Genomic DNA, 22,444 nt, shown 5'->3' on the forward strand with positions numbered 1-22,444 from the left:
TTGCTATTTTTTAAAATCTTTTTGTATAAGTGAATTTTTTTTTAAAATCATCCTTCAACATATAAATAATTGAGAATTAAACTTCATAATTTTTACAGATTGAGTGCTTCAGGTTTAATGACTCGGGTCACGAGTTTAAAAAGTTAACATATTTTTTTAATAGAAACAGGGTTGTATAATTTTCTTTATTTTTTATCAGTTTATTCTAATGGCATGATTTGGGTCGCAAGTGAGATATTTATTGCTATCAAAACCACTGTTACAAAAATCGAATCAACATTTGATCATATTTTGCAGTAACCCAATTTTTAAGTTAAATTTAAAGAATAAAATAGTAGTGAATATGTCATGTAGCTAATCAGTTGGTTACATGTAGCACTTATTTTATTCATGTAAAACATATTTATTATTAACAAATAATTTTTTTGACTTTGACATTCAATTATACTTGATTAATGAATCTAATGTTTGATTAATGAATCTACAGTAAAGATGAAGTCTACGAAACAAAATTGTTTTGCATATAAAACTATAAAGTTATTATAATTATGAGATTTATGTTATATCAAAATATTATTACTAAATATTCCCAATGAGTATTATATTAAGATTGAATATTAATTAGAGTTGTTGAGATCAGTTCATATTATGTTTCTTTCTTTATGAAATGAAGTAGTAGCTCATGTAAACTGGGATACGAGAGGTATCTGAAATTCATATGTAAGTACTTGTCTGATGACATGTACACTAAACCGACTTGCAAGATAATTCCAGTTGGATAGATCACTTATGTCCATGAAAAGACTCGTATAATAGTTGTGTAAGTGATCCTTAAGCTTTAGATCATTAAGTTAACTTATATAGAGAGTGTTATACTTTGATCCCGACCACATGTTGTCCTAGTCAAGGGTACCAAATGGACAGATATTGCGTATAACATAGACTATATGAATGTATTTGAGTAATCAATAGAGGATTCATCACCCTGGTGAATTAGAAAAAAAAATGTTTCATCTGTTCTCAGATAGTATTGATTGTGAAATCCTTAGCCAAGGTAAAATAAAAGTTGAAAAAAGTTTTAAATTTTATTCAAAGAATCAATCATTATAGTTTTGAGAAATAAAATGATATAGCGAAACAAATATACTCCATGCTATAATGTTTAAATCATAACATTATCGATGAAGGGATAATAATTACACTGAAAAATTAATCATTGATATGTTAAGTCAAACCACTCATGATTTTCTTAATATTTGGAAGATCATGATATGTTACTGAACGTTATATTTGATCTTCAAATATAAATCAAATAATTATCAACTTGATAATAAATAAAATTGTTTAATTTATCTAATCTAATCTTATTTTATTTAAGATTATGGTTTATATTTGGGTCAACGTACTAGGAAATCTAATGAGTCACACACATAAGAATTATTGGTCATAAATTAAAATTGAATGATCAATAGAGTGTGACTTGAATGTAAATAAATTTTAGAAATCGAGGGCTATAATGTAATTAATAAATGAAATTACAATTTCAGACCTCAAACAATCAAGTAAGGACGTGGTTGAATAAAATTTTAAAATTAGGCCATAATAATATATGTGATGTTATTTAAGAGGAAAAATGATATTTTTTCCTTTATAGAGTTTTTTAGATTTCCTTATAAATATAAAGTTATATCTTTTATTTTATAAGGTGAGTAAAGTATAATACATAAATGCATGAAACACAAAAGAAAATAACTAGCACTCCAAGGTATAATAATTACTCTCTTATATAAGGGTTTAAGAGAATTATCATTGGTAGTTTATGTGGATTACTGTTAGAGGCCGGACAATTAGACGACCTGTGGTTTGCGACCACTTAGCCTTAAAGTAATTATTCAAAGCTAGAAAGAACATCTGACTGCAGATAATTTTTGTATAAACAATTTTAGATCTGTCCAACAAGATCCCTGAGACTCCTGAAAATTTTTAAATTTACTATTTCCATTGCGTGTGTTCCTTTCAAGAAACCCAATAAAAAAAAACAGCCCACATTTAAGTGGTGTGTAATGTGGATCGTGGTTATATCATGACTACTCTATTTGAAAATAGGGGCCGGAGGAGTGTTTAGATTACTGACTTTAAATCAACTATAATTGTTAACACTAGCATTTGCTTTAATGATTTTCATTTTAAAATTGATGTTAATGTAATCAATCCACTTGCTAATCTCAATATAATACCTATATGGCTATGTGGTTTTGCCGCTGCAATGGAAGTTTGTTTTTCAGTTTGTGTGTTTGGTAATATGGTTTAGTGTGTTTTTATAAAAGTGATTTTCAATTGAAAATGTATTAAAATATTTTTTGACATCAACATATCAAAATCATTAAAAAATAATAATTTAATACTTTAGAATGAGAAACAAAATTGAATACAAAAGCTAATTCAAATATAATGCTGAGGAACAAAATCGAAAAACATAAATACATCAAGAAAAGGATAAAAAAACAGCAATAAAAAGAATGAGGGTTAAACTTGATAAAATTAAATTAAATGATTAGAGATGAAATTGAAAAAAACTTAAATAAGCATTAAAAGCAAAACAAACATTAATAAAAAGAATGAGGATCAGATTGGATAAAAAAATCAAATAAAAGGAAAATTTTGTATTTTTTTGAAGAGAAGAGAGAGAAAATAAGGGATAAGAAAAAAAATCCACATGAGTCATACCGGTGGTCTGACGCCGCTACACGTCTATCTATTGACAAAGACTTGGCTTGCTTCTCCAAACACCGCTAGAGGAGCCTGCAAACGCTGTAAGAAGGGTGCAAACTCCTCCCACTAGTTAAGGTGTGTGTTGCACGAACCACCAACTTTTATTTAATTTTTTTATATTTATTAAAAGACCAAACTGACCCTTACCTAATTTGAGTGGAAAAGAGAAAAAAAAACCCTGGACATTAAATATAATTTTTTTACCTTTAAGGGTAATTTAGACATTTCATATTGCTTTTGAAATTGAAAATTAAGAAATGCCCCTACACAAAAAAAAGTCATTAAAATTTTTTTATGAGGGTATTTTAGTTTTTATATTATGCAAACAAAAGATAAACATTTTGATCTGCCCCTCCATATGTTTCTAGTGAAAAATATTATATTACCTTCAAAACCAAGTTATTTAGCTTTGTTTATGAAAGGTAAATTTGTCCATTCATATTACAAATCTATAATGAACGGTAAAGGAGTCACTTATTAAGTTTATTTTTTCTTTTAATGCTTATTTAGATTTTTTTTTTATTGGTCTTTTTGTGAGCTGTGTATGCTATTTTATTTCATGAATAGTGAGAAGTATATGTAAGCTAACTGGGCTATCATCTTGTCAAAAACATGAGCGCCAAAAACGCCCAATTCCATCGAGGGCCTAATCAAAGCATACTAACAAGCCGAAACCAGTAAAAAAAAAAAACTTCATTGGATCGAGCCTTGTCAAAGACTTGGAGTAAAATCAACTAATCAAGGATGGGAAGAAACAAGAGAAAAAAAAAATTCAGAGAAGAAAAATCCACTTTGGATGGGAGTAGATTACATAAATGTATATAATCTTTCCATTTTGAGGGAATGATTTTGTTGTGATGAAATGAAAAAGAAAAGCTTTACCACAATTTCTAGAGGCTTTTCAGAAATAGAATAATATTTAATTTTTAGAAAATTAAAGTCAATAAAAAAACTAGAACTTAAATATTCATATTTAAGTACAATATTTCTTCATAAAAAATTTGAAAAACTAGTTTTTTAAATTCATACCAAGTTTAAGAAACATATTTTAGATGTTCTTAACAGCTTTTTAATACAATTTTTTCAACAAATAACATGTTTCTTAATTTTCTATTGAAAAAGAAAAAACAATAAAGAATACTAGAATTGAAAATGAAAAATAGTTTTTCATTAATGAACATGCCCTAAACTTCGATCCCAAAATAAATATGGCAGTCTTTTCAAGGATGACAATGTATCAATTTACTGCTGAAAATCCAGGGATAAACTGCCTATCTTTTTATATTTCTTAAAAAAAAATGATTATCTGAAAATCTAAGCAAGATATAAAGAAAAAATTAAACATTTTTTTTAGAAAACAGAAAATGTTTCGTATTATAACAATAATTGTTTTTTTTAATATTTTTTATTTAAAAATATATTAAAATAATATATATTTTTATTTTTTTTAAATTTATTTTTCATGACAACACTTCAAAATAATTTTCTCATTAACTTCCTGTATTGCTTGCTCAAGAAAAGAAACTCAAAAGTGGCATGGAAAAATGGAGAGACAGAAATCAACAGTCCCTCTGTTTTAGAGAACCAAACACGCTTTCATGTTTGCTCGTTGCCACCATTTTCTCACTAGCCAGACAGAAAATAGAAAAAGAAACAAAAACCAAAAACAAAAACCTTGGTCATACAAATCCAACAGAAAAACAAACAACAACCTCAAATTCAATCTGGTATGTCCCTTTCATGCATTATTATTCCCAAAACCCATCAATCATCTAACTATAACCATGAACCTCAACTCTCTACTGTTCATGAAACCCCACTCTCTACTGCAACGCCATTTCTCTCATCCAAAACCGCCATGGGTTCAATCCCTCCACACCTCAGCCATACAAGAAACTTCTATTTCCGATGAAGTATTCACCGTTATTAAAACTATGAACCCAATGGAGCCAGCTTTAGAACCCATGGTCCCGTTTCTCTCACCAAAAATTGTTACCTCTATAATCCAAAACCCACCAAACCCTCAACTGGGTTTTCGTTTCTTTATCTGGGCATCAAATTTCAAGCGTTTTCGTGCATGGGAATCTTGTGATTTAATCACTGACTTGCTCATTAACCAAAACGGGCTTGAGTTGTACTGTCAAACACTTGAAGCTCTTAAAAATGGTGGCATAAAGGTGCATAACGATGCATTTTTTGTGTTGATTAAAGTGTATTTGAAGATGGGTTTGACTGATAAAGCTATGGAAACTTTTGGGTCAATGAGGGATTTTGATTGCACGCCTGATGTTTACACTTATAACATGATTTTGGATGTTTTGATTCAAAAGAATTTTCTTTTATTAGCTTTAACTGTTTATACTAGAATGATGAAGTTGAATTGTTTGCCGAATGTAGCTACATTTAGTATCTTGATTGATGGGTTGTGTAAGAGTGGCAATGTAAAGGATGCACTTCACTTGTTTGATGAAATGACACAAAGAGGTATTTTGCCTGACGCCTTTACGTATTGTGTTGTTATTTCCGGGTTGTGTAGATCCAAGAGGGTTGATGATGCTTATAGATTGTTTGATAAGATGAAAGATAGTGGGGTCGGTCCTGATTTTGTTACTTGCAATGCTTTGCTTAATGGGTTTTGTATGTTAGATAGAGTTGATGAGGCCTTTTCTCTGTTAAGGTTGTTCGAGAAGGACGGATATGTGCTTGATGTGCGCGGGTACAGTTGTTTGATTCGTGGGTTGTTTAGAGCCAAGAGATATGAAGATGTGCAACTGTTGTATAGGAAAATGATCGAGGATAATGTCAAGCCTGATGTTTACTTGTATACAATAATGATGAAAGGGTTAGCAGAAGCAGGGAAGGTTAGGGATGCGTTGGAGTTGTTGAATGAGATGACAGAGAGTGGTGTGGTTCCTGATACTGTTTGTTATAACGTTTTGATCAAAGGTTTCTGTGATATGGGTCTTTTGAGTGAGGCTCGGTCACTACAACTTGAGATTTCTAGGCACGATTGCTTCCCTAATGTTAAAACTTACTCCATTCTCATTAGTGGTATGTGTAGAAATGGTCTTACCAGGGATGCCCAAGAAATATTCAATGAGATGGAGAAGCTTGGATGTTATCCTTCTGCAGTTACATTCAATTCCCTTATTGATGGACTTTGTAAAACTGGCCAGCTCGAGAAAGCTCACCTTCTGTTTTATAAGATGGAGATAGGGAGAAATCCTTCTCTGTTTCTTCGTCTTTCTCAGGGGCCCAGTCATGTTCTTGATTCAGCAAGCCTACAAAAAATGGTGGAGCAATTGTGTGACTCAGGCTTGATTCATAAGGCCTACAGGATTCTCATGCAACTTGCTGACAGCGGGGATGCACCAGGCATTTATACTTATAACATTCTGGTCAATGGTTTTTGCAAGTTAGGCAACTTTAATGGTGCTTATAAACTCTTCAGGGAAATGCAATTCAAGGGGCTCTCACCTGATACTGTTACGTATGGAACTCTTATCAATGGGCTTCTACGGTTTCAACGCGAAGAGGATGCCTACAAGGTCTTTGACCAGATGGAGAAGAATGGATGTACACCTGATGCTGCAGTTTATAGAACAATGATGACTTGGATGTGCAGGAGAATGGAGTTGCCACGAGCTTTTAGTCTCTGGTTGAAGTATCTCAGGAACATTCGTAGCCAGGAAGATGAAGCAATTAAAGCTATAGAAGGATACTTTGAGAAGCAAGAAGTGGAAAAGGCTGTTCGAGGCTTGCTTGAGATGGACTTCAAGTTAAATGATTTTGATTTAGGTCCATATGCTATTTGGCTAATTGGGCTGTGTCAAACAAGAAGGGTAGGTGAAGCTTTGAAGATATTCTTAATCCTTGAAGAGTACAAAGTTGTTATTACACCCCCTTGTTGTGTGAAATTGATATATTTTCTATTGAAAGAAGGGGATCTAGACCGTGCAATTGATGTTTTCCTTTACACCATCGAGAAAGGCTACCTGTTGAGACGACGGGTTGCCAATCGAATACTGACAAAACTTGTCCGTAGAAAGGGTGAAATGGGAAAGGATCGTGCCATTTATCTTCTATGCAGAATGAAATCCGTGGGATATGATTTGGATGCTCACCTTCTCCCTTGGACGAAGTCCCTTTTACATCGACATAATATACAGGAAATGGTAAACGGTGTCCCTGAGATGAACTCTGGATGCGTGGAAATGCAAAACAGCTATGGTAGAGTTGGGCAACCATGGAAGCCTACAGTCAAACAACGGAGAAAAATGTTTCAACTGGCACGAAGAAAATATGCCGGAATGAAAAACAGCTGACACAAAAGAAATATGCAGGAAATGGAAAACGGCGTCCCTGGGTTGGACTCTATACATGGAAATGCAGAACGGCTATGGTAGATTTTGGCGACTGCAGATGCCTGCAGTCAAACAATGGAGAAAATGATTTCAAATAACACAACAGTAAAAGAAAATTCAAGAAGCCGACTGCATCTAGATCGAGATTGGTGTTTAGTTGAATCAAGTGCATTCGGACGGTTGAGCTTTTTGCATGCTTAATTTTCGTATGTTCTGTTCCAGACGCAAACCTGTTGTAAAACATCGCCCATAGGCAACCGCAGGAAGAGATTTTTTTTTTTCTTTTTACAGTTCACTGTAAGAAATAAGAGCCTGATTTTTCTGTAATAAGAAAGTGGACGACACAGTTTTCTGTGCATCCCTAAAGTTTTGTACCATATACACTGATATTTTCCCTGCGATACTATTAACTGCACAAAAGATACTCAAAGGAAGCTCACATGGTTAGAAATTCATGTTGTTATGGTGATTTGAATTTTTTCTTGACATAAGCAACGACATAAAGATTGTGTGATCTGCTGTATTTGTTCTATCAAATAATTTTTCAACGAGTACCCAGGAATCACCCCCTGCTGCTAGTATCTTGTTTCCATCTCCATCTCTGTAATATCCGACAATTAGTAAGGTTCTTGCAGCAGTCAATATGGTTCGTTGTCTCGGCTTGCAATAACAACACTTATCAATAGTGCATGACTAAGTTGGAATGTTGTACAATTGATAGGTTGGAGCGACAATGAAGGTGACTACTTGCTTTTACTCGTCTACGGGTTTGTGTATATATCAAATGGAAGTGTAGATAATCATCTTTTCAGAAATGAAACACATCTCCACTGAAGGTGAGGTTCACTATAGCTTTTGACTTTGCATTCGCATTTCTTTATCTCCATGAAGAATCAGAAGAATGTGTATTGCTCTCTGGATATTAGTACCTTCACCTGCTGATTCAAATGTACCCCCCATTACATCGAGTATTGGCCATTAAGCTTGTCAAGTTTTTATTGACCTTTGTATGATGACAAAATCTACTTCCATTTCAAAGATTTCCACTTCATATTACTTTATCTATTCTCAAGTTTCTAGGCTTTTACTCGGAAATGTCACTGATATTCCAAGTAGAGAAATAACAAAAGCTTTTAATTACTTGGAGATATATGGGCACTGATATGAAATGCGAAAGCTGCTTCCTTGCCGATAGAATCATTCTTCGGTTGTTCGCTTTAATTCTTGTATATAATACTTCGTTTCAGTTATTCTCTCATATCACCTCAGTAACGGTTTTTGTCTCGTTGAACCAAAAAAAGGGATATGGACACTTCACCTTCTGGTTGCCCATTTCCATGTTCAGATCTTTGGCCAGTTCATCACTAACTCCATTTTTTTTAGATTTCTTGGTAGTATCTATGCCGTGCTGTCGACTCTCCTGTCACGTTTCTCAAATAAGACCTTCACAAGCCACCTGCTGCTCTGTGTTTGATGTTTTGAAATACTAGCATCCAAAGCCTTGCTCCTTCCAAACTCTGTAGACCCATTTTCTCATTTGCAAAACTTTCATTCATGACACTTCAAACAAGTTACTAACCTCTCCTTTCACGTGCCTAGTCTTCCAATCACTAATGTTGTTCCATCTTGAAACACATAACAGAGTACAACACAACGTCTGTCAACCCAAATTGCCTCAAACAAGTAACTACGAAGAGATGTCTCTCGTGCATTCCAACAGCAACATCCATACAAGAAAGTTCATCTCGGTAGAATCCCAGTTCAGGTAACAAAGATAGACCCCCTAATCTCTTGGGGGTTTCTAGAGAAATCTACAGAAATGCTTGGTACGGGAAGGTAAGGTTAACTGGAAACTAGGTACTATTATTTGTATTCTTCTGATGATGACAATAGCAGTAGGGCTTATAGTGACAAAGAAGAGAGAAAATCTATGGAAAAAGCCCTCGTACAATTTTAGAATTAGCAAGAGAAGTTCTGACAGAAGAGATGGATTTCCACGATCTAGTTTCTGCTACCAATAACTTTTCAAGCAAGAGAACGTTGGGACAGTGTTACGATTCAGGATGGCAGAATAATGGTGGGAAACAACAACAAGAAGAAGGCTGCTGTGGGAAGGCAAACGTCAGGGACACGCAATCTGCTATTAGTTGTAGAATTCTGTTAGTTAGTTAGAGTTAGTTGGATTAATCTGTTAGTAGTTAATATTGATCACTATAAAAGCGCAGTGTATGGATCACATTGGATATGAATAGATTGCAGTCCAATTTCGATCTCATTTCTCTCTTCTCTGACTCTTCTCTGCTAATATCATTTCTCTCTTCTCTTGACTCTGCTCTGCTAATATCATTCTGCTTCTTAGCCTCATCTTTTTCTTGATTTGTTAAGTGATCTTAACAGACAAAGAGGTACTGGATGTGTTTACAAGGGATAGCTAAGCAATCCCAACTATAAGGTTGCTGTAAATAGACAGAGGATATAAACATGCTGAAGAATCACCACTGAATTAATAATCACGAGTCAGTTAGAACATGGGAACATTATGCTATTGATAGGTTGGAGCACTGACGGAGGTGAATTTTTGCTTGCTTATGGTTACATGTCAAATGGAAGTCTAAACAATCATCTTCTTAGAAATGGCATGCAACTACCATGGAAGACAAGGTTCAATATAGTTTTTGATTTGTCGTCAACATTGTTTATCTGCATGAAGAATCAAAGAAATGTGTTATGCATTGCGGTATCAAGTCAACTAATGTGATTTTGGACTCAAAATGCAATGCCATTCTTGGTGATTTTGGTGCAGCCATGTTTCTAGACCAGCCTGACCTGGCCCTTCAAACAAGAAAGATGGTGGGGACATTTGGCTGTGTAGCTCCTGGATTTTACTATCAAGGCAGGGCAGCTAAAGAAGCAGATGTTTATAGCTTTGGGGTTTTAGTTTTGGAAATAGCTTGTGGGATAAGGAAACACAAAGATGAGGAGTCACATCTAGGCCTAGTTGAATGGTTTTGGGAGCTTTATGGAGCCGGGAATGTTCTTGAATCAGCTGGTGAGAGGTTAAACATTGATTTCAATAAGCATGAGATGGAATGCTTATTGATTGTTGGATAGTGTAGTGTTCATCCAACTGCCAAGCAGAGGCCTAAAATCAGTCAAGCTATTGAGGTTCTTAAATTGGAAGTTGCAAAGCCAAATCTCCCATTTGAGATGGCCCCATTCTTTTGGGAACTTGAGCACTTGATTCTGCTTAATCAAGCTTTCCGTCCACCACTTCTGAGTCTCGAGAATGGCTGTCAGAGTTGTCTCTACAAATCTCAATGCTGCATTTATATGATTTTCCATATTAATAGAATCATGTTAATAGAATCATCTCTGCAGTGCATCTTCCTGGTAGCTCCTGTGCTCATTGTTTTTTCTTCTTAGTGAGACAACACTTCCTGAGAAGCCAACCATGTAATAACACCATTGGTGAGAATGTGGGTTACATGCTCTTTGCTTCCAAGCTTGTTGACCAGGGGCTATGATAATATCAATATTCCACTTTGACTAAAAGTTAAGGACAGTTTATAAAATACAGATACCACCTCTCTTTTCAAGATAAAACTGACTATGGAACTACAAATTTAAACATGGAATAATGTCTCTTGAATGGCTAACCACGTAATGGATTTAGACCACTGCTGGTGCTAGCCATAACTGTCCTAACTATGCCAACCACAGCCCATATGCAAGCAGAATCCACCAACACTTGGGCAGTCCTCGCGCAGCCATAAAAAAATTGATTAGTTGGATAATAAGCTCTATCAATAATCACATGGCAGCGGTTCAGATTTTGGCAAAGCCTCCTCTGTTGTGGGGGAAATAAATTGTCTTTGAGTTGGGGAGGAGGCGTTATCCATCCAATAGGAACGGAGAGCAACAACATCGATAAGATCAGAAGTATAGTTTTTAGATGAAGGTTTTTTTTTATTCTTTTGATAATTATCAGATAAAGGTTGCTTGTAAATCAGCTTAAAACCTATTCATCTTACCAGTCCAGATCAACCATGTCTTCCACTGGCCAAGACCAAATCTTACAACAAGAGCATTCAAGTTTTTTTTTTTAATCTATTATTTTTTTGATATGCTAGGAATAAGGTAGTCAAAAATATTTTTTTGACACGACATAAAAAATCAATATAAACTCGGATTATAAATTCAAATTGTAAAATCATAAAAAAATAAATAATTTTTTTAACTAATTATATATTGATAATTTCAACTAAAAAATTAAATTACATTAAAATCTGATAAAATTAGTCAACAATATTATAATAAATAAGCGATCTAAATAAAATGAGAGAGATAGATAATATGAATTAATAAATTAATGACATGAAGAAATAAAAAATCTTAGAATAAAACTTTTCAATACAAGTGAATTACTGAATGATATTGACATATCCTATCATTTAGTAACTCACCTGTAGCTCTAGATATGTTTCAAACAGTACACAAATATCTAGTTTGACATATTTGATAAAATTCATTTACTAACTTTGACTCTCTGAAATATTATGTTTTCGAACTCCATCTGACCTAAAAATTTACCACAATATATTTTCATGTGTCTAATATTTTTCTATAAAATTTCAGCTCTATCCAATGTATTGTTTGAAAGATATATTTAATTTCACAAAACTGATTAGCAGATATTTTAAAATTAAATTTAAACATGACTTAATTTATATCACAAATTTAATAAATTCATAAAATCAAACCGAGTTTTTAGTCTGAGCACATGTTTCACTCGTATAATTTTACTAGTTAACTCACTATTTTAACAATAATAGCCGGGAGTTCAACATTTTCATTTCTACGCAAAACATGTGTCGTTTTTCCTTTCCTGAGTCATAGATAAAATTCAGTCACACACACACACACACACACACACACACACACACACACATATATATATTTCTTTCTTTGGGGGACTGAATTCTGAAACTTCGTGTACATCAGCTGCGAGTATAGAAAGTCTACATGTGATTAATGTACATATACATTAGGATGTCTTTGTATATTCTCTGAAACAAACGTAAGCAAACCTGTAAAAAGAAGTAAAAGCCTTATCTCGGAAGAAAAAATTGCAATTAGGACACTTTTCCTTGGATTTTTCACACTGAAACCTTCCAAATATCTGCTTTTTTTTTTCTCAGGTTACAAGAACATCTGGCTTTCTGAGGGATCTGATGCTAAAATCTCCCAAATTCCTGCTCTTCTTTTCCCAAATAGAAGGAACATCTGCCTTCCTGTAAAGGGCGGAGTAAGAGTTGAGACACCATCACTCCTCTGGCCGAAAGAAACTATAAGTTGAACTGGTCTCAGTCTTTGTAACCTTCATCACAACATTAAAGGATTTAATCAAGCAATTATACAGGCAACAATAAATCATGGCAGAGCTTTACCATAGTGTCAACTTTGTACTCTTGTAATGACAGGTGAGATTACTGAGTAGTATTAGTGTATCTCAAAACTACAGGCGAGCACCCTGCCGTCTGATTCCACGCTTTACCAAGAAAACCTGACAGCTTTAATGCTTCCCAGGACATGCGAAACTACATGACCAAGTTTTCTTGGGATCAAATTTCGGACAGGATATTAGTTATAGATGATGTTTCTCTGGTATTCTACACTATGATGTTTCTCTGGTATTCTACACTGAGAGATCAACTCACTCAAGACGACAACAATTTTCCTGACCTCTGAAACTGATTCATGATTGCTCATAAATTTATAATAATTTATCTTCTTGAGAGTTCTTTAAAAGAAACATTCTTATACTCTAGCAAGGAAATAGACACAAGAGAAATGGAGGATTGCAGATTAAGAAAAATGAAAGAAATATTGAGAAGCTTTAAGCGAGAATAAACCTACCTCAGGATTTCGAGAAAGTCCAGTAGGAAGAGCAGGAACAAGAGATGTCCAAAGGATGGGGTCTACTAAGGGATCGATTGTGTTGTAGTTGGTCAGAAGAGGAGCAGACAAGAAAGGAGTCAATGGAACATTTCTTTGAAGAGACAATCCCCCAGTCATTCCTAATGCAGCTCCAAGCCTCTCACTGTTGCTATCGTGACTTGTGGACTTCTCAACTGCTTTTCCATGGTCCATCTTGTTGATATTATTTCTGTTTTCATTCTCATCATTTTCAGTGACAGTTTCTTGCTTTTTTGATGCCTTCTCTTGCAAGTTCTTGTATGCAGCTGACTGTGACAAAATGCTCAAAGCAGATATCTTAGAACCTTTATGCCTTTTTCCTTCAACAGATAAGCCTAAACGGGGCATCTGGTATGGCTCAGTACATTGCACTTCTCGTTCTGTTGTTTTAAGTTCACTGCCAATGTCGTCAGCACAGCCATGTTTTGTATCCTCGGATGACTTTGTCATAGACTCTGCCAGACTAGTTTTATTGGAACCCCACCATTTAATATAGCCTGTCAGATCTATCTTTCTCTCAATACAAAAACTGTATTCACTCTCAGCTGCTTGATCATCACCTGCACCTTATAATGAAATATTGCCCTTAGATGGCATTAATTTTGGAGGTAAACTAGGTGGGAGAATTTAAATACTCACAGGAGCCTTCAGTCACCAATTTATTGTCAAAAGGCCATTTTGCAAGGCAACATAACACTGCAGAATTCTTTAATATAATTTGGTGTCTTGATTAATGATAAATAGAGAATCCCTGAATTAAGAAATCAGACCTTACCATAGTTTACGTTACTGAAGTATTCAGATCCAGGCACACGACTATAAGATGAGTCCCATCGACTGAAAGCAGAAACAAAAAATTAGTAATATTTTAAGCATATGTGATTAGGCAATCATATACCAAAAGAATGCTTTAGGGAAGAGCAAAAGGTACCATAAATGAAAGGATAATTTGTGCAGAAAAAAGCAAAAGTTTCCAAGAGCATACCTAGATAGTGCACGGTACTTTGAGATTCCTCTTGAAAAACCACTACTCTTTCTGCAGAAAACATCCACCATTAGAAACAGCATGATTACTATAAACGGTATGTTTTTCAGACTAGATACACACCTCCGAAGAGATGCCAGATACTCTTCTCTTGAGACATTCTGCATTTCTTCAAGATCTCTCGTGTAATCAGTAACCTGCAGGACATTGTGACAAAACTTAATCAGTAAACAGAAAAACACGAATGAGCTCTGTACAAGAAACTAAGAAAGGTCCAACTGGAGTTTTTTTCTCACTGGAAAATTAATGAGTGTTCCAGGGCCCCAATATTTCAAAGCAGCTAGATCATATGCTCTAGCAGCAGCTTCCTCGTCATCATATGCCCCTGCAAGTGAGTAGAACTTAATGAATCCAATAAATATGAAGAGCACAAGTATGAGCATATTTCAAGAAAAAGATTGTATAAAGCCAGTAACATACCCAAGTATACTGGAAGAATGAGCCCGGCCGACCATTCCAAGCGCAACAAGGAGACAAAGCAAGTGTCAGTTTGCATAATATACCCATGATTGCATTGTAAAGAAAGAGGAGAGGGAGGGAGGAAGCGAGATAGAGACCTTGCTTTCCCTTCTTATTCTGATTCTGGTTCCAGGTACTCTTATCCCAAAGGTGAGCTTCATATCGACCAGTCCACCTATGCCTATTGACCAAACCAAACAATAGAAATGTGTTCAGCCATCAAATCATAATTCTGTGTTGCTATTGACTACCCTTGAAAATCCAAGGTAACCAACCTGTACCCTCAAAATGACCCAAAATCACATTTATTTTATTTAAATAAATAAAAAAAGCAATCCCTTTCTTTTCCAGGCCCCATTCTACTACATTGATCCACCAGAAGCCTTGCATCAAATATCCTATTAAAATTAGCATTTCCAAATCTCCTGAATTACCTCAACACTTTCTCCCACAACCATTTATTTCCTCTAAACCCTCGTTTACACGTGTTGTCAAACACATAATACACATAGCACAAGCAACTAACTGTCTTCAACTTTGCCCTAACACAATCACACTCAATTATACAAAAAGATAAAAACTTTAAACCGAAACCCTAAAAAAGAACCTTGTACATACGTATACAGGCACCTTTACACCCACGGATACGTATATTTATACCTGGTGACGCCACGGTAAATGGAGCTACGTTTACCAGCAGTGCAAGGAGGCATTTTGCTAATACGTTCTTTAGCGGTGCATCCTCTCTCCTTCCTTGGCTTCTTAAGTCCTCTGTACAGTAATAACTGATCGTTTGCTATCACCGCCGCCTCTGAGCTCTCTCCTCCACCACCTCCACCTCCGCATCCTCCGCTTCCGCCACCACATACCCCGCCGCCGATTTCTGGTTTTAGGACCGGATCAGAAGAAGACGCCATGATTTGATTTAAGAAAAAAACTAACAAATTGAGAATTGAAAACAATGAAAAGGAAGCATCTTTTTGACTGTTGGTTTTTCACTGAAGTAAAGAGGGGAGGGAAGATGAAATGACGGAGATGTCCTTGATCGGTTTGGAAATGACGATGGTGTTTCAGGGTTGTTACAGGATGAAATGGGGTATAACGGCTAGGAGGGGGAAAGGGGTAATTCGGTAACTTAAAGTGTTTTGAAAGAGCATGGAGTATGGATGCTTGCTGGTGGATGTGGAAGCCAACTGCCACTTGTCCGGTTTTGGAGGTGCTTCGTGTCATGTTTGAAAACGACGTCGTAGTTGTAATTATTGCGAAGGTTGAATTATTTTTTTGCCTGCTTTTTAGGTGCCTAGCATGTGAACCTCTCAGGCAAAATGGGCACCAATGCCACCAATTGATTGATGTTTTTTCCCCCCTCTCGGAGGATGGTGATGTGTTTTATCTTTAATTATATTAATTTTTATTAAGAATATTATTTTGAAAAAAAAAAATTGATATGAGATTTGGTGAGATCAACAACATTAAAGAAGCGTAATACATTCCGGAAAAAGAAAGAACAAGGGATACTCATTTTTTTAATTAAAAAAATATTCCTTTTCTTATTACAAAGACACCAATTTCAGAATTTTATGTCTACAGATATTATAGACAAAAGACCAGGACTATTTCACCAGCTGCATTATCCAACGACTGCCTCACAACGCATTACAGAACTAGATCATATGCCAGCCATGGTGTCGGTTGTGTAGTTAAACTTGATATCTAGCATTTGCTTCAGTCTTTCCGCCAAAGAGAAACTAGATAGAAACTACACTGAGCAAACAAGTATCCATAGTCTTCGACCTATCACGGCATAAACAGGACATCGTTGAACCAGTAAAGCAGCCCGGATCACCAGTCTGTCCACGGTGGATTGTCTACTCTTGAGTGGCGGGTTTAATCCAAATCGGATCGAAACCCTCTCGTGTTCTTGAGAACATAATAGATTGCATTTGTAAACCAGATTCTCAATGTTGATGGGACTGGACATTACATTGTTACTGAACTCCATATTCTCAGAGGTGCAATGACGCTAGTAATGACTTTGTATTGCCATTCTCTTTTGTTCCTCACATTAGGCCATTTCCATCCCCTGCTACAATTGCATATGACACTCTGGCATCATCCTTGATCACAGACATAACCTGCATTCTAATACGACATTTTGAAAGCAAAGGACCTCTCAGGCGTCAATAGACATACTGAGAAAGTGCTCTAGCATTACCCAGCTCAATGAACTTTCATCAGGAGCATCAACTGCAGTGACTAATTTCTTGTTATACATTTCCTACTCCAAAGTTCCATTCCTCATCGTGTGAAAAATGATCATCTTTCCACAGTTTGGATATATTACTGGAAATGTCATAAACTCCTCTTGCAGGGCATGGGTTAATTCCCCCCCCCCCCCCATTTAACCAGCGGAGAGTAGGAAGGATCTCACACCTTGCTTGTCGAGACTTCATTCCCAGATTTTCTTCTCAACGATTCTGCAAAACATCAGTGACCAGAATAAGAAACAGCAACCCAATGAAATGACTAGGTTTAAATATTTTTTTAACTTATATTAGATAGAAGCATGTGTTCCAAAACATGATTATCTTGTGTGGGAGACAAGTATTTGCATACCAACTCTTTCCTGTATGATAGAAGAATAAGTGGCTCCACTTTTCTGTGCAAAGGAGATTATGTCAAAATACATTCCATTTGAAGGCTGAACTCTGGCTTCCTCCATCCATTCCAATACCTGCATTAAGAATTCACCGAGTTTTTCCGATCAACTAGAATTGCATTTTAACCCAAGAATAGCAGGTCTCCATTTTTTAGGGAAATAAGCGAGGGGCAAAGTGGCTAGTCCTGATTCCTGCCACTTGCATGTCCATAATAGAAAAATAGAAAAATTGAAGCATAATCTGACAGATTAAGTCTCGTTGATCACCTACATTTCCTTAACTATAATTATGATCATTAAACTTCAAAACATATAACTGACCACTACTCTGATTATTGAAGCAATGCATGCTTTCCTCTTATGGGACAATTCTAAAAGGGAACTTCACTAGGATTTCAAAAAGAACAACCCACTTTTGTGCAGTCATGTAATCACTATACTGTTGTGCCAGTGCTTGAGTTCAAATGCATGCCTCATATAACTTATGGACACATTGATTCAAGACTTTGAAAACAGACACCCTGTGATACCCCAGGTCTCACTTCAGATGAGTGTAAGAAGATCCTAAGGAAACCCCAGGTTGATACCCACCATATCTATCAATAGGAGATTGATGAAATGAACACCATCCATAACATTTATTATTTTTAAAAGTTATGAAATTTTATTTTGTATGAAACAACAGAAATTTTATTATAAGTCACCTCAATATATTTCCTCCAATTTCCAACAGCCAAAAGATTCTTCAACAAGATCGAGTAAGTGTTGCAGTTGATTTCAGCACCTGATCCTATAATCTTGTAAAACAACTGCATTTGTTCATAGATGATGCAGAGCAAGATTAGCTTATAAAACATAACGAATAAAAGTAGCAAGTAAATTAGCTCTCACTACTGATACCCCCCAAGATTTAAGTTATTTATTACATAAGAAGCTTAACAAGAGGTCAAACAAAGGGATAGTTAAATTGTTTACGGCTTCAATGCAGTGTTTCTTGGCAAATACATCTATCATAATATAAGATAGACATGTGAAAAATATCTGAGTACCTTCATCATAGATTCAATTTTTCCACTTTTCCCCAGAAGATGCAGAAGCTGGTTCAGAAGTCCAATTGAAACAACAGAGAATGAAGACTCCATCAATTTAATTAACTCAATCGTTGTTCTCCAATCTCGTAATCTACACCCAAATTTTCTGTGCTAGTTACTCGGGGAACATGAGCATAATGATGTATTATCAAGAGAGCAGGATATCTATCCTGTCCAGACAAACATGCTTATGAAGGCAATTTGCAAGATAGAGTGGATACTTACAGGCTACAGGCTGATACCATCTCAAAGAAAATAGCATCGCTTAAGGGGATTTCTTTCTCTCTCATAAACTCTGCAAGAATGAGAACCTTCGATGGATCACCTCCCTTATTGAAAGCTCTCATCAGAGCCGAACATGCAATAGTGTCTGGTTGGATATTATACTCTTCCATTTCTTGAAGAAGAGCACAAGCCTTTTTCCAGTGTTCTGTACTTGGACAGAAACAAAAGAGAGGTATTTAGCTAGGCAGATGATTTATTTCACGCCATTCACTAATCATGTCAGTCTCATACAAACTGACCTGCTGCATTATAAGCATGTAGCATCATGGTATAGGTAACAACATCAGGACTACAGCCAGCCATCTTCATCTTGTTGAACATAGATTCTGCTTCTGTGATTTTACCCTAACATATATCAAAAAGCAAAAGAAATGAGATCTCCTTCCATTTCCTGTAGATTAGTTAGAAGGCATATTTTGCCAGAGCACTTGCCTGCTTGCTGTAGGCACAGATCACAGAAGAGTAAGCTTCCTTGGTCATAGGAATCTTCAAGTCCATCATTTCAGAAAGAAACTCAAGTGCCTCACAATATTTTGTCATTTTGCAGCAACCACTTATTAAGACTGTGAAAGTAACAGCGTCAGGAATCACTTTACTTTTTCTCATGGATCTGTACATAGAAGTAGCCTTTTCAAACTCTCCCACATTCATATAGCTTCCAATAGCTGAATTATATGCAATTGTGTTCAATTTAATGTGTCGCCTTTCAGCTGCTTGAAGCACAACATCAATATTCACCTTCCTAGAACAGCGGCCACAAGCTGCCAAAAGAGTGCATATTGAGACAGCATTTGGATAGATTCCATCTTGTTCCATTTCACGCAAAACTTCCACAGCTTCAGCAAGCAAACCATTAGATCCATAGGCATCAATCATTGCATTGTAGCTGACAATATTTGGCTTCAACTTGTCTCTCTTCATCATCTCAAATACTTCTCTTGCCTTTTTAGGTTGTTGTGATCTTCCATAAGAGTTTAGCAAAGATGTATACGATACAACATCTGGACGAAGTCCACTATTTTTAATTGCATTGAAAACTGATAATGCCTCTTTATTCATCCCATGAGAAGCATATGCTCCCATGAGTGTATTATAGGAAACAATGTTAGGCTTGAGACCTTCTGCAACCATGGTACTAAACACGGCCCTACAGTTTTCTATCTGCCCATTCACAGAGTATAAGTGGATGATGCTTGTAAATGTTACAACGTCAGGGTGGCACTCTGCTCTCTTCTCCCTCATGGACTTGAAAATACCAATGGCTTTCTCATATTGACCAAGCTTTGTTAAGCAATATATAATGATGTTAAGGGTTGTTGTGTCAGGACGGATATTTGTACCTTTCATTAGTTCAAAATAAGATAGAGCTTTTGCATACTGGGCACCAGTCTTATATGCAGATAAAATAATATTGTGAGTCACCAGATCAGGTCCAACTCCATTTTCAGTCATTTTCTTACAGAGCTTCAGAGCTTCTCTCCAGTTTCCACTAGATCCACAAGCATTGATCAAGTTATTATATGTCGACCGACTGGGAGGAATCTGCAGATGTACAATTAAGGACTCAGAAATCTCTTATGATCTCAGATGACTCAAGTGCATAAGAAAGTAATAACAAGTCATTTACCCAATTCCTTTACGGGTTTGTACATGGAAAAAAATCAATACTTAGTTAAGGTTTCAGCAAAGTGGGTCCTAGAAGGGAGAATCTAAAGATAATCCTATTTTTTACATGAAATGACCTTCCCTCGAGACTTGAAGTTGCAAGAACAAGATTTTAACCACTGCACTGAGCAACGGTCTCAGATTTAAAAACTATTCTAACACATATAGATAAATTTAAGAAATATAGGGAAGGCAGCAGTATTTTCTATGGAAATTATTCAGGGGAGCTTATTATATTCATCCAAACTATCAGTGGAATCAAATGCCTATTCTAAACCTTCATGCACACCAGTTGAAAAATACATGGGTGTTATATAAGTCATAAATCAAGCTATCATCAATAAGTTTCAATCAAAGACCCCACCACTCCTTAAATATCTAACTTAGAAAAGGAACGAGTTAAAAAAGAGTGAAGAAAACAAAATTTTTCAAGTCATTTTTTATGGCTGTAGTGATGGATCCCTAAAGACCAATGCACGAAGCAATATTGCAAAAATTTCTACACAACTCCAATTCAACATGAAAAAAAAAGGAAGCTCACATCAAGTCAGACCTACTAAGATAAATTATAGAAGAAGAAAACAGATACACACAGCTTTCTGCAGCATGTCTTCCATTATATTCATAGCCCAACGCCATTGACCTGATCTACCATGCGCATTGATAAGAGCATTGCAAGTCTCAGCATCTGGTTTGCACCTAGCAGGAAAAAAGAATAATTTGGAACCATATAGTGACCAAGATAGAAAGCTTCAGATATTTCCATAGGGACAGAAACTAGAAAGTAACTGGCCAAGCATCACAAGAGAAACAGAAGGGATGTCCAGTTCCTTTGAATACCACCTAAAGCAACTAAATGCCCCCGAAATATGAAGCCATAAAGGTGCCAAGAAACAAATTTTATTCCACAACAACTACTGTGACAGGAATTGCTTATTGGCAACTATAATATTCCATTTTGTCCTAAAAACAATCAAATCCCTGTTAAAAACACTGCAAATCAATAAAGCATTACCTCCATTTTTGCATCTCGAAAAACAACCCACGAGCTTGATCAGTCCAATTATGCCTAGCATGCAGCCTAATCATCATATTATAAATATCTGTACGAGCACAGTAGTTCCTCTGATTCTTCATCCACCGAAAAACCAAAATGCTGTGTTCAATTGAACCCTTCTGCGTTATCTCCTACATCATTTCCCAAAAAAAAAAAACAATAAGACCCTTTTCTTCCATCACCTCTCAAAAAACACTCTCAAATAATAACAGTAACGTATCGATCATTGGATGAACCTACTATGGGTCCAAGTTACAGCGGGCCACTTTCACAAATCATTGTAAGTCCCACATGTGGGGTCCGGTTCATGAGAGTGGGTCCCACGAATGTAGACAAGCATTGCGGGGGAAATGGTTTGTTTACCTTGATAAGAAGAGGGAAATTCTTACGAGCAAACCGGCCAACCCACCGGTTCAAGAGACCTTCAACATCATCAGACTTGTGATCGAGTTCAAGAACTTTCTGGACAACCTGAGAAACAGACCAGTCCTTCTGGAACCTGTCTCCTTGGACTCGTATACGATAGCGTTGAGGAATCTGGTCTTTCCTGATTCCACTCACTTGAGTGGACACATGGTGTATGCCCTTGTCGTAGTCCACGAACCCAGACTTTTTCTCCTCGAATGCTGCGTCGTTTTTGGAATTCTTGCATAGTATTTTGGGTTTGAAGGCTGGTGGTGTTGGGTTGTGGAGGAGCGGGAGGTGGTGATGGTGTATGGTTGCCATTTCTGGTTGAGATAGAGAAACAGCTTTGGACCGTGGATAGATAAACCCTTTCAAAATGGGTTTACAGTTATTTTAGTTCCAACTTCTAATTACCTTTTTGGCCCTCGTAAAAAATAATTATCTGAGAATAAACATTTATTACTTTATTTTTATTATTATAAACGTTATCTCATCAAAGTTATTACACTTAGCTACAACAATAACTTAGTTTAAAATCTGTATTATGGATTGAGATACAATTGTTTTAATTGAAATATGTATTAAAAATTATTTTTTAAAGTATTTTTTATTGAAAATATATTAAAATAGCATTATTTAAATATTTTTAATATCAACTTATTAAAA

General features: G+C 35.8%; 4 protein-coding genes across 11 annotated transcripts; 2 read left to right on the forward strand and 2 right to left on the reverse strand.

Annotated features, from left to right (window-relative positions):
- Positions 1-4,289: 4,289 nt before the first annotated feature.
- Positions 4,290-7,566, forward strand: LOC7473611 (pentatricopeptide repeat-containing protein At1g79540). Its single transcript, XM_002307988.4, has one exon. It carries the CDS (start codon positions 4,371-4,373, stop codon positions 7,095-7,097), a length of 2,727 nt encoding a protein of 908 aa, XP_002308024.3. The 5' UTR covers positions 4,290-4,370; the 3' UTR covers positions 7,098-7,566.
- A 1,644-nt stretch (positions 7,567-9,210) lies between these two features.
- On the forward strand, positions 9,211-10,660 carry LOC7496129 (L-type lectin-domain containing receptor kinase IX.1). Its single transcript, XM_052453629.1, has 5 exons — positions 9,211-9,295; positions 9,689-9,745; positions 9,847-10,192; positions 10,253-10,428; positions 10,560-10,660. Exons 1-5 carry the CDS (start codon positions 9,211-9,213, stop codon positions 10,658-10,660), a joined length of 765 nt encoding a protein of 254 aa, XP_052309589.1.
- A 1,454-nt stretch (positions 10,661-12,114) lies between these two features.
- Positions 12,115-15,787, reverse strand: LOC7496130 (AP2-like ethylene-responsive transcription factor At2g41710). 7 transcript variants are annotated; one of them, XM_024603113.2, is made up of 10 exons: positions 15,277-15,781; positions 14,715-14,797; positions 14,578-14,586; positions 14,394-14,482; positions 14,221-14,294; positions 14,098-14,148; positions 13,888-13,949; positions 13,752-13,808; positions 13,053-13,678; positions 12,115-12,513 (listed from the first exon to the last, which is right to left on the reverse strand). In XM_024603113.2, the coding sequence occupies exons 1-10, from the start codon at positions 15,531-15,533 to the stop codon at positions 12,460-12,462; spliced, it is 1,362 nt and encodes a 453-aa protein (XP_024458881.1). In that variant the 5' UTR covers positions 15,534-15,781; the 3' UTR covers positions 12,115-12,459. The 7 variants fall into 7 exon arrangements, with proteins under 7 accessions (XP_024458881.1, XP_024458882.1, XP_024458884.1 ...); XM_024603114.2 differs by having other exon boundaries at positions 13,053-13,672; positions 15,277-15,780; XM_024603115.2 differs by lacking the exon at positions 12,115-12,513 and adding an exon at positions 12,520-12,733 and having other exon boundaries at positions 15,277-15,787.
- A 327-nt stretch (positions 15,788-16,114) lies between these two features.
- LOC7473612 (pentatricopeptide repeat-containing protein At2g41720) lies at positions 16,115-22,177 on the reverse strand. Of its 2 annotated transcripts, none has more exons than XM_024602682.2 (10): positions 21,737-22,177; positions 21,332-21,504; positions 20,910-21,015; positions 19,084-20,193; positions 18,891-18,996; positions 18,592-18,796; positions 18,325-18,472; positions 17,980-18,084; positions 17,233-17,350; positions 16,115-17,093 (listed from the first exon to the last, which is right to left on the reverse strand). In XM_024602682.2, exons 1-10 carry the CDS (start codon positions 22,097-22,099, stop codon positions 17,044-17,046), a joined length of 2,484 nt encoding a protein of 827 aa, XP_024458450.2. In that variant the 5' UTR covers positions 22,100-22,177; the 3' UTR covers positions 16,115-17,043. The 2 variants fall into 2 exon arrangements, with proteins under 2 accessions (XP_024458450.2, XP_002308939.4); XM_002308903.4 differs by having other exon boundaries at positions 18,325-18,457; positions 21,737-22,173.
- Between the last annotated feature and the right edge of the window lie 267 nt (positions 22,178-22,444).

Source organism: Populus trichocarpa, chromosome 6 (genome assembly GCF_000002775.5).
Source record: "Populus trichocarpa isolate Nisqually-1 chromosome 6, P.trichocarpa_v4.1, whole genome shotgun sequence".
Classification (NCBI taxonomy): domain Eukaryota; kingdom Viridiplantae; phylum Streptophyta; class Magnoliopsida; order Malpighiales; family Salicaceae; genus Populus; species Populus trichocarpa.